At 36.2% G+C, this 12,818-nt stretch overlaps 1 protein-coding gene across 3 annotated transcripts in view; it reads right to left on the bottom strand.

The window, feature by feature from the left end:
- Positions 1–12,818, bottom strand: part of LOC121873251 (potassium voltage-gated channel subfamily KQT member 1-like) — a 158,695-nt gene that overhangs the window by 2,087 nt on the left and 143,790 nt on the right. For all 3 annotated transcript variants that reach the window (XM_042376664.1, XM_042376663.1, XM_042376665.1), the window contains 2 exons: positions 12,028–12,194; positions 10,682–10,806 (listed from right to left, as the gene is read on the bottom strand). In XM_042376664.1, coding sequence (XP_042232598.1) covers positions 10,682–10,806; positions 12,028–12,194 — 292 coding nt within the window. The remainder of the gene's footprint in view (positions 1–10,681; positions 10,807–12,027; positions 12,195–12,818) is intronic.

Raw genomic sequence — 12,818 nt, 5'->3', positions numbered from 1 at the left:
ATCGTCAGCTGGGATAAATTAGATGGATAATGTAAAATCGTTCAAAAGTTATGGTATTGGCAATAAAAAATACATTGGACTCTTCAACTCTCATGTGACCTCAGCCCTCGGTGTTTATTGATGTTCTTGTTCATGACATACTGGCTAGACACATTACAAAAGATATTAATATTTACAAAATGTGCAAATTAGGGAATTATAGAAAATATACAGTGAACCCTCACTTTACGCGGTCAATTGAACCAACGGCGGCCCGCGTAAAGTGAACAACATAACATATGGGATTAATTGAAATAGAGACCGGGCTGACCCCCAAACTCCACTTTTTCTGACACAATACCTACGTTGTAGTAAAAATAACTTCTTAATTTTATGATGGTATGCACACACAATTAATAATTAAGAGAAATATCAATAATATTAGGTTTTTTAACACTTACATTATTAGAAAAGATGGTTGGGCACACGGGGATGGGGGGTTGATTCCGAGGCAGAGGGCAGATTATTGGCCCTCACCTGTATCACTTGTATCAATTGTAACACTATCCACCACAGAGGCTTGCAGGGCCTCTTTGTCAAACCCCTCAAAGTCCATACAAGTCCATATCCTCACTATCATTATCACTATCACTGACTTGGGCCGGCTGTGGTGGGTGGCGGGTGAAGAACTCGGTAATGTTTTGATGACTGGGCGACATTGTGTGCACCCTGCTCGCGCCGCTCTCCGCGTAAAAGGGTACACACACCGCGTAAAGTGAGCATTCCGTGTTCGGCAGGGTACCGCGTAAACGTGGAAACGCGTAAAGTGGGACCGCGTAAAGCGAGGGTTGACTGTATGTGATTTTTTAGGGATATCTATCTTCAACTGGACAAGAAAAATAAAGAGACAAGATGACTGAAATAACAAAATACAGTATGTAAATTATATAAATCCTGAGACCTACTATAGTTTTCCAATAACAGGCACATCTAGAGATCATGGGGATTCAGGAAATATCCTGCTTAGGATTTCTTTGTATGATTTATCATCATTTGGGAAGAATCTAGTGAACTTTCACCAGCAGTCCAAAAATCACTACAGCACTACTGTACTGATATCAAAATTATATAAACTATTTAAATTAGGTGAACTTGGACCCCCTTCCATATTTCACCTTCAGTAATGTACAATCAAAGATAAAAGTCGTGTTGCGGTTTTGTCCGAAGATTAAATATAACTTGTGAAACATCATGAGAGCCCTACCATAAGGCAGAGCGCACCAAAAGTTTTAGTCCTACGGCATATGTTTTCACCAAATTTCACATGGCTTTTGTCTTTCATTCTTCTATGTTCTGGGTGACATGTTACCCAGTAACCATTAACAGATGAACAGACAGTGCACACTCATATAATGGTACAGTACCTGTATAGGTTATGACAATGCCCTTCGGTCCTGATGGCCATAATTCAGGGGAAAAAAGTCCTACATGGACCAGGTAATCTATGAGATACCTCCTAGAACATCCTTGAGCAGAGTCCATCTTGACCAGGAAGCTATGTGTATTTTTGGGTATGCTTATCAGGTAAAGTGGTGTCTGGTGTGGGAAATACTTAAAACACAGTCCACTGTTACTTCAAAAAGCAAGTACTGTACCGGTAAGTCGAATCACCGAGCCCATTTCCTTGCCACGTTGCATGACTTCAGCCCCATGTTGTAACCCTGGGTCCCTGAAGTTCATATTCATTTTTGTTACTAATAAAAAACCCACTAAGGGAGGAGGGAGGGGGGGGGGGATTTCAAGTTTCTTGACTCTTTCTCTGTCCATAAAAACTGAATTTCGGAGTTTAATTCTTTGTTTTATGGCCTCTGAGTCATTCATCAAGTGATGGAGGTCATACATCAATGTAATGGCTGAGAACTTACAGGAAAGAACTTCCTGTCACCATACATATTACTTCAGAAGATATTGTTCGAGGGGAAAGTCTTTTGTACTGACTTGAACACAAAATCAGTTATAAATGCTATTATGAATCCAGTCCCATGCAACATGTTGTCACCATCTCTACCCTCTTCCTTTTAAGAAAGTGTTATTTAGAATAGGCACAATCACCGAATGAGTCAGTGAATCTAATTAGTACAGTCAATCCAAAATTTAACATGAGAGTGGGACCAAGAATTTTCGTATTAATTTTAAAATGTTACATCTGTCTATATACTCCAATGGTTTCACCTAACGTTAGGTCAAAATTTGGTTTAGCGATAGCTTGACTCACTGGGAAGGGGAAAAAAACTGGGGATGATGTGGCCTGAAAGATGTCATATAGTCATTGTTACATGTAATGAAACTATAAAAGTTGTAGAAAAATCATCACAATACTCTAATGTGACTGAGAAATAAAGAAAATACTGTAGTATACAGTGGTTGCTCGGTTAACGAACACAATTCGTTCCAGTGTCGTTCGTTAACCGAAAATTTCGTTAACTAAATCTATTATTTCAATGGGATATTGGGTAATTGGTCCCAACTCACCGAAAAGTACATACAAAGTATAAACAAAATGCAGTACAGTAGTACACTTAATTTGAGGTGTGTATGTAGAATGTTGCTGGTTGATGATGATGATGGGAATTAGAAGTGGGGGGTGGAGGAGGAGAAGGGAGAAGAGAAGCATTTTAATGCTTCTTGGAAGGCGAGTCACCTTCCATAATAAATCAACACTGTTAACCAAATTTCAGAATGACCAACAAACACGATGTTTCCTCCACTGTAAACAAAGTTAAACAGAGACGCTTTGGCAGGTGAGTCAAGAGGCTGATGGGCGCACAAAAAACTAGTTTCATGTACTGCATATATTATCAATATGTTAAATAAATTTTAAAATGACTAATAATTTTAACATAAAAAATGCAAAAATATTCAAGAGCACAACCTTCTTGATATTTAGTCCACTGGAAACAAATGTAAACATAGAACCGATTACTGTATTGGCGGACTAGCCGATCAGCGGATACGCACAACAAAATGTGTTTGTCGTAAGAATTTCGTTAATCGAAGTTTTGTTTGTCAATCGAACTGAAAATCCTTATGGGAGCTAATTCGTTAACCAAAATTTAGTTGATCGAACCGTTCGTTAACTGAGGGACCACTGTATAAGTAATATAAAACTAGAGAATAAAAAAAATGAAAGGCATGGGTGTGTATGTGTGTGGAGCAAACATATGTGTGGAGGCAGTGGGTTGTAGCTGGCACCGACTCGTCACCCAGCCACGCTCCCTCCCAGCGATGTGAACACACACACACCTCTCTGAATCAGTTGGGTGACTGTCTGGCTGAACTGTGCTGCACCCCTACAGAGGAAGGTTTGGGTGTGGAAGGAGCTATTTTTTGTACATTAGAATATGTGCTATTATATTTTATGATATGCTATGTATTAATTTTATTGTTGTATGATAGTAATTTATGTTCATTTTGACATGAAATTTAAAATTTGTTTGAATTAGGCTCATCGTTTGCTCACTAACTCATTTAACTATGAACCACATCAATTATATAGAAGTATAGTGTTAATAAACCAATTGCTTAACTTTGAAACAGTTTATAACACTCATTTATTATTATTATTATTAGGGAGTACAACAAGCCAGTACTGTACAGTACAGTTTGGTGCTACTCTGTGGTGTTGGCACCTCGTCTACCTTGCCAGAATATAAGGCGAGAAGTGTATTTGTTATATGTTAATTGGGTGCTGAGAGTGAGCTTGTTGTTCCTCTTATTCAGGTGCTATTTAGTGACATGAGCAGAATGCAGTTATTTTTGTACTGTGAGGGAATGACCTAGGTTGGTAAGGTCAGATATTTTTGTAATGTGACCGAGTGTAAAATATCTAGAGTAGATTTTTTACCTAACGGTACTAGGCTAAGAAGCCCCCCCTCCTCCCTTCTCTGAAAGCATGGATTTGTTTGTGACTTTAATGGTAAATATTCCTTACTTTCAAACTTTTTTCCCACTCATATCTTGAAAGTCAATGTTTTTCAGGAGTTATATCATTATATCCATCAATTTGTTATTAAAATGATTTGATTTAAAGGGGTGTTTCAGCAGCCATTTTTATTTCATGGCATTGGTAATGAACATGTAATGCTGTTCAATCCTAAATCTATTTTTCATTTGTACAACAGGTAAAATTTTCAAATCCATCATTAAAGGCCATACCATGGTACCGTACTGGAGCTGGACATAGTATAAGACTACAACCTGATATTGGTTCAGAGCTAATAATCTCCAGCACCTTCAAAACCAAACATCCAATTCAACTATATAACAGTAGTTTAACAATCAAAACAGTGTTTATTACAATTTATGAAAGCCATCAAGAAATACCAATGCTGTGACAGCAAAAAAGACTGAAACATTAACACATTTAAATATTTCATCTTACTGTATAGTATAAAGATTCTTAGAATTATTTTCTAGTTTCTATATTTTGAAGAATTTGATCTTGTGTGTGTCCATATTATATTGTATAATAAATAAATCTAATGGAAGAACTTACATCTACACACAAAATATCACAGAGAAAAAAGTGCACCTTCTTTCAATTCTCAAACATCTAATATATTCCATACAGTCTTGATATAGCTAATGAAAGTCTTATTATGGTATCAATGGAAACTAAGGTAGGTCTGATTTGTGTTATAGTAATAACATTGTAAAAATCAACATATGGACTACAACACAAACTAAACATAAATACGAGTGAAGAGCATAGAGCTGGTAATAAGAGGCTACTAATATACTACTGTAGTGCTACAAAAGGTGATGTGTACATACAGTATAATATGTGCAAGAAGTCATACAGTGCGATACATGTGAGCAATTGAACTAGCCTGTGTGTTGACAGTGCAAGTCAAGCCAAATCACCATGCCTGACTATATTCCAACCTTCAAATTTGAAGAGTTTGAATTGAAGAAGAGTAACAACATACATTTTAGAAGTTAAGATCTCCCTTTAAGGCATCTGAAGTGCCTGAAATAGAGAAGAAACTCCTCCTAATGATTGCGGTACAAGTGAACACTTGCCTGACCTGTTGTTTGCAGAGAAGTAAATTTGATGTTGGCCTTAGTGCCTCTATATTTGAGGATTTACCAAACTTCCGTTAACAGAAACAAGATGAAACAGTCAGACATGAGACCCAATCACTGACATGTGTGGTTGATCAAACTAAAATGTTCAACTTTATCATTTTTTCTAATATCCTAAAAAATTATTAAGAGGATGATACAGTACAGTACGTACAGTATATGAAAAAGATATGCCCCAATATTAAATAACATGATATGTGTAACTTCCTCCTGCATTTTAAAACCAAGCCTGGTTTGAATGGCTCTAGTACAGTATTACCAATTATAATTTAAGGATTAAAAACCCAGGTCCCATGGTTATGGTGGCTAAAACAAACAGGATAATTAGATAAGAACCTAGAGCCTTTAATAGGGAATTTTGGAGGTGTCAACTACAACTTAAAGCTGAATGGTAGAGTTATGTTGCAAGACAAGCCAGGCACTTTGCAGTATTTATTTGACTTAGTTACAAACTGCAATTGCACCAGATCAATCCTCAGTTTCAGCACAGCCATGTTACTTGGGATAAGGTTAAGGCAATTAAGTTGTCTAAATAACCTTCAGTGGCAAGTGATGTCTCTAATATCCTTATACTGTAGGGACTATGGTTATGGTGGTAAGGTTACTGAATTAATATTCAGTTAGTTACAGCTACAACTGCTGTAGGACCTGGGTTTTTATCCCTTAAAGTTTAGCAAGTACTGTACTACTGGAATTGCCTGAATCAGATACTATTAGGTTAAAAAGAAGAACATAAGAATGGAGGAAACTGCTGTGGGCATATTGGCCCATACTGGGCAGTCCCATTTACACCCAACCCCTATTGTTCATATATCCATCCAACCTATGTTTGAAGCTACCCAGCATATTCGAATTAATGATGATGTTTGGTAGCTTGTTTCATTCATCCACAACTCTATTTCCAAACCAATGCTTACCTATTTTGAACCTAAATCTAAATTTGTCTTATTTAAAACCATTGTTATGAGTTCGCTCCTGGTTGGATAGCTTGAGTACCTTGTAATGTCCCCTTTGTTTAGCCCTGACTTCCATTTATACACCTCTATTATATCGTCCCTCACTCTACGCCTCTCGAGGGAAAGCAAATTAAGACGCTTTAACCTATCTCTGTACTCAAGGTTCCTAATGCCCAGGATTAGTCTTGTCATTCTCCTCTGAATTCTTTCTAGGGATTCTATATCCATTCTGTAATACGGTGACCAGAATTGAACTGCGTAATGCAAGCAAGGTTATAAATGATTAAATCAATTTTACAGTCAGTTCCTGAACCAAGGACATAAAATTTTACAGCAGGTTAAGACCCTAAAGGTTAGCAAGAAGAAGAGTTTTTCTTCTTGTTATAAAAAATGAATGAGAAAAAACAACCTACAGTACTATATACTGTATTGTATACATAATTCTTTATATTCAGTCAATTTCATAGAAATTTGCATTTGTGTTTGCTTATGTTTTGTTTACTTGCAATATATGTTATTCTAATTGTGTTAAAAGAAGTACAATTATCAATAAACAAAAAACAGACAAAAGACCTGCTAGGTTCTTATAAAAATTAAACAACAAAATACAACATAGCAAAATTATCAATTGCCACTGAAATTGACAAGACTCTACCACAGAAAACTAAGAAAATTCTGATTATTCTGCTCATTTGAGATCTAGTTGTAATACATCTACTTATTAATTTTGCTTAAATTTACAATTATTTCCTTAAGTTATTTTAACATCCGCATCCCTTGTACACTTACTTACTCACTCCCACATAAGAATGGAAGAAACTGCAGCAGGTCTATTGGCTCATACTAGGCAGTCCCGTTTGCACCCAGCCCCCATTGTTCATATATCCGTCCAATATAGGATGGACGGTCCAACCTATATTTGAAGCTACCCAGTGCGTTCAAGTTAATGATGAGGTTTGGTAACTTGTTCCACTCATCCACTACTGATATTTCCAAAACAGTGTTTATCTACCTTGCACCTCAATCCAAATTTGTCTAATTTAAAACCATTGCTATGAGTTTGCTCTTGGTTGGATAGTTTAAGTACCTTTGTTATTTCACATTTGTTTAACCCTGACTTCCATTTACAGAGTATACTCCTTGATCATATCACCCCTCACTCTATGTCTCTTGAGGGAGTGCAAATTCAGATGCTTTAATCTGTCTCTATACTCAAGGTTCCTAATGCCCAGGATTAGTTTTGTCATCCTCCTCTGTATGCTTTCTAGGGATTTGATATCCATTATGTAGTACGGTGACCAAACCTGAATTGCATAATCCAAGTGAGGTCTCACAAGTGCGAGATATAGTTTTAGGATAACCTCGCTAATCTTGTAACGAACACTCCTTTGTATGAACCCAAGTACTTTGTGAGCCTTGTTTCGAGCAAATTCACATTGTTGTCTTTGTTTAAGATTCCTAGTTATCAGTCAGATTTCTCTATATCAATGTAGCTCATTTGATATCTGGTTTCTCCATTTACATCTCCTAGGCCAAGTACCTGTACTTTACATTTGTCTACATTAAATTTCATCTGCCATTTTTTCAGACCATGCAAAAAAATGTTAGGATCTTCCTGTAGTTTTGCAGAGTCCTCGTGAGATTTAATTACACGCCCTATTTTAGTGTCGCCAGCAAATTTACTTATGTTGCTGTCCACACCTATAGCTATCTCGTTTATGTATAAACGAGAATCTGTTTCCTGTCCTGTAACCAAGCCCTATTCCAGTTTAGAATAGTTCCTCCAATTCTATGTGCCTCCACTTTATATATTGGTCTTTCATGGAGGACCCTGTCAAAGGTTTTGCTAAAGTCGAGGTAAACCACATCATAATCGTGTCCATCATCCACCGATTCGAAAACAGTTGAAAAGAATGATAATATATTTGTCAGACATGAATGCCTACTTGTGAAGCCATGCTGGGAATCATTGATCAATGTAAGCCAATTCTGTTTCCTTCTTCACAGAGCAGTAAGAAAAAGATAAAATTTATGGAAGAATAGAATGTGAAAAATGTCTCTTGTATTTAGAGTTCATGCAGATGAAAGCTTCACATCTGAAAGTATGAATGGCTTAAAGTATTTACTCTTCACATTGTACTGGTGTATAACAGAAAAGCAGTCTCAACACATTTTAGAGGCAGCATACCTGTACTGTATTGGTTTGCTTTACTATATCACATGTCTCAAACAGCATCATTAGTTGCCTTTTACTATATACAGTAAACTGTACTTATGATTTTAGGAAGATTTTACACACTCCAAAGGAGACTTCTCTTAAACTAAAAAACTTATACAACAATATGTAACAGACATACAATAGAAGCTTAATTCTGCCTATAGTTTATATTTATAGAGTATTTGTAAATTATCTTAAAAGTTATCTAAATACTGTACAGGGGGTCCCCGGGTTATGAATGGGTTCCGTTCCTCAGGATGTTCTTAAGTTGGATTTGTACGTTAGTCAGAACACATGCTATATGCATACTGTACTTACAAAACAATGTTTAAAAGTCCACTATATCATAGCCTAAGTCCTTATATACAGCTAAAATCACTTAATTTAAGACGAAAGAAGAAACAGAATGACAAAATACAGTAAATGAAAGTAAAAAAATAAGTCATCAGGTAAATAAAAAACTGCAAATTTCAAGTTTAACCCCGTTTGTATTGGTGGGCATTTGTAAGTCGGGGACCTCCTGTATACTGTACTGTAACTAATGGAAAGTTAAAAACTAAAGAAAGAAACAGATCACTGTACCTTTAAGCCATTATCATCCTAACTCTTATGAGGTAAAATTTTCCATTTAAAGAAATATTAGTTAAAATTTCAGTTGCTAACTGTATAAAATCACTATTGCTGGGATATGATATGACCATCATTACGTTTTTACTTTTATCCTCTTCGCCACTGATTGGCTCGTTAGATGCTTGGGCGGTCAGTAATGTCTCTGTCATGCACTGTTAGCAAGTACTGGCTTTAGAATGTATCTGTACCTGTGCCAGTATTGGTCGAATCTTGTCTTGAAAGAGCTCACACTCAGTGCCATCACAACACTCTCTGGCAGATTGTTCCAAGGGTTTACAGTTCTAACTCTGAAAAATGACTTCTTCAACCTTCAGCTATGACCCCTGATGGGTAAGGTGTCCGCCAGCTCCAGTTATGGACCGAGTAGTGCTCTCCGAGAAGTTTATACACTTCAATTATGCCGCCCCTTGCCTATCTATAGTACAGCATTACCCGGCTTCACACGGTTTCACTTTCCGATTTCTCATTTACGCGGTACCTTGCCAGGACCGGACTTTCACTTTCCGCGGTGCATCTACTCATATACGCGTGAAGTATAATTTTTTTTTCTTTTATTTAGCTCATAAAATTCATACAAATTACCCGGCCAGAATATAATTTACATTGCTGGAATTCTTACAATATGATGATCATTTTGAATATAAACATCATGGATTTTGCATTCGACATACAAATTTTAGATCTAATGTAATAATTTGGTTTACACAAAGCAAGTATTTTATCTTTTGTGCAAAATATATGAAGTTTACATTCAAAATATTCCCTGACCTGCAAGGAATCCAGAAATGTCAATTATATTATCCTAACTTTAGTGTGAGTTATTATTTATTACTAAAAATGTAAATTACTATTTTCTCCCAAAGCTTCTCTGGTAGGGAGGGTTGGTGGGGGGTGGGAGGGACCGACCGACCATCTGGCGCGGTTGGAAGAGGGGGGGGAGGCAAGGTGGGGTACTTTGATTGACAGATAGTGTGTGAAGAATATATATTTTTTTTTATTAACTGAAGGTATTTGTTTTAGCTCATAAAATTCATACAAATTACCCGGCCAGAATATAATTTACATTGCTGGAATTCTTACAATTTGATGATCATTTTGAATATAAACATCATAGATTTTGCATTAGACATACAAATTTTAGATCTACTCTAAGTACTTTGTTTACTCTGAGTAAATATGTTATCTTTTGTGCAAAATATATGACGTTTACATTCAAAATATTCCCTGACCTGCAAGGAATCCAGAAATGTCAATTATATTATCTTAACTTTAGTTTGAGGTATTATTTATTACTAAACGTTAAAATCTAGTGTTTCACCCAATCGTTTCTCAGAGAGGTAGGGGCCAGTGAGCTGGGAAGAGGGGGGGGGATTTGAGTCCATTATTTGAATGAACATTAACCTGGCGACTGTATTTCTCTTAAATATTATTTGTGTGAGCATACCATCATAAAATTTAGATGTTATTTTTACTACAACATAGGTATTGTGTCGGAAAAAGTGGAGTTTGGGGGTCGGGCCAGTCTCTATTGGAATTAATCCCATATGTTCTGTTGTTCACTTTACGCGGTTTTCACTTTCCACGGTACCCTGTGGGTTCAATTGACCGCGTAAATCGGGTACTACTGTATAAACTAGGCAGTTGCAAGCATTCTAATCTCTCTGGGTAACACAGGTGCTATAGTTAGGGTTGGACTATTGTTAAAAGATATGTCAATAATTAATCTCTAATATGTTGTAATACTAAGACATACCTTGGTTGCTTGAATCACAGTCTTCGTCGATGTATGGGGCAGCCACGTGCTCTATCTGTACCACCTGTGGCACCTGTAGCAAGTCAGGCTCCTTCGCCTCTAAGGAATGGCGGGACGGCAGCGAGCTGAAGGCAAAAAAACAACTCAAAATAGAAGAAACTGAGAAGTGAGGAATGTTTTGAAACTTGGATCCCTTACAGTAGTGACAAAAATGTAATACAGCTCCTCCCCGACTTAGGACGGGGTTAGAGATCTAAATCCAGGTCGTAAGTCGAAAATGCTTAAATAATACATAGAAAATCCAAAATGGGTCTTTTTTTCTTCTCAGCACCACAAAACTCTCACTTTTAAGCTTGCTGGCCATTTTAAAGTGAATTACAAACGAAAATTTTCTCTGTGTATTGATGTTGGGACTCGAAAATACGTGGTCGTAAGTAGAGTAGGTCATAAGTTGGGAAGGAGCTGTACCTGTAAAGGGCAATACAAAATTTTATCTGTAGAGGAGACTACCGTTTATCAAATATGTGGACTGCAATAATATACTGATCAGATGGTCTTTCTCATAGAGTCTCCAGTTGTCAGTCCCAGAAAGTATGAACTGAGTTCATAAAAATCAACATTTCATCCAAAATAGATCTACCTCGGCATGTATGGTTATAAAAAGTACATTCATCCTGTGTTGATCTTAATGGAATTCACAGATCTCCAGCTGTGTATAACTTCAACTGATTCTAGGTTGGTAAGCGTAGGTGTTTCTGTGTGGCAGTAGCAAAGTACAGTAACTGACTGAGGATTGTCAACAAACAACTCAAGACCACTAAGCAAAATAACATCAACACACTACAATAAATAATGGTGCAACCACACAATTCCATAACCTTAAATAACCATTTCTACATAAAGAACCAATAAAATTCAAATTAAAATGACCAACACCAATACTAATATTAATTTGCCCCTGCTAATACACATTCCAGTGTTTTATCATACAATAGAGATGCACATCACAAGTTTTAAATAAACCACTGCTCATTTTACATGGATAATATAGGAACTATTGAATTTTATTCCGATAAATTTAAAATAGCTCATATCCCAGTTTCTGAGAATTCCAACTTGAAAATTTTTCTGCTATCTTCCCTATATCACAAAAAGCTTCACATACATACTGTACTTTGAAAATTATTAGCCATCGTTTAAGTTTCAATACCTTACAATATCTTTAAAATATGCTGTGTTAGTCTTCCCTAAACTTAAGAATATATTTGTTCTGTGAGTACAGCAGGGTACTGCAAATTTTTTTATATACTTATAATGATATAATATAAATGTGAAATCTCTGATACCTTAAAGTAACTCGTTTTTTCATTCTTTGAGAGACATCAGAATTCCCTCTGGTCATAGGTCTTTCAAAATACTTGTTAGTTGGAGTATTGGGTTCTGAAGATTGCTTATCCACCAGGATTGGCTTGGGCTTGAGCACTGACGCATAGGGCGGAGGAGCACCCGGAACCTGAATCGAAAGATGCATCACATTATGGTCAGACTATTGAACCCGAGAAGAAAAATAAGCTTCTAAGTGTTACAAACCAGGTTACCAAGAAATTGATGGTTAACATGGTGCGAAGTGTGATGGCCAACAGTTGTAACAATTGAATGAAACACAATGTAACACACATATCTTAAAGGCTCTTCTTATATATGCATAGTTCTTAGAAAATCACTTTGTTTCAAAATTTATGCAGAATAACTTAAAAGTATTTATGACAGTTTTAAACTCCTAGTCACTCTTACATTTAAGGTTACAATAAGATACTAAATAATATGTATCAGCATATCTGGTGATTAAATCTATATTTTATTGTCATTATCAGGTATTCAATTTATTTTAACAACAGTAGTAAGTGATAACATAGTTGCAAAGGAGAAAAGATACCTTGTACGTAGATAAGGATTGTCATGTATAAACAATATATTAGAAGGTTTAAAGGAAAACAGCATGAATATAAAAGTAATCTACAGATACAGAACTAAAAAAGTAAGGTAAATATAATCACTGTAAAACCTATCTGCAAAACCGAATTACCAGACAATAACTCTGTTATTTTCTACTATTTGTCAGAGACACTTACAAAAT

Source organism: Homarus americanus, unplaced genomic scaffold, assembly GCF_018991925.1.
Source record: "Homarus americanus isolate GMGI-L3 unplaced genomic scaffold, GMGI_Hamer_2.0 scaffold32929, whole genome shotgun sequence".
NCBI lineage: Eukaryota > Metazoa > Arthropoda > Malacostraca > Decapoda > Nephropidae > Homarus > Homarus americanus.
The sequence above is the reverse complement of the archived record's forward strand: the minus strand, read 5'-3'. Positions and strand labels throughout refer to the sequence as shown.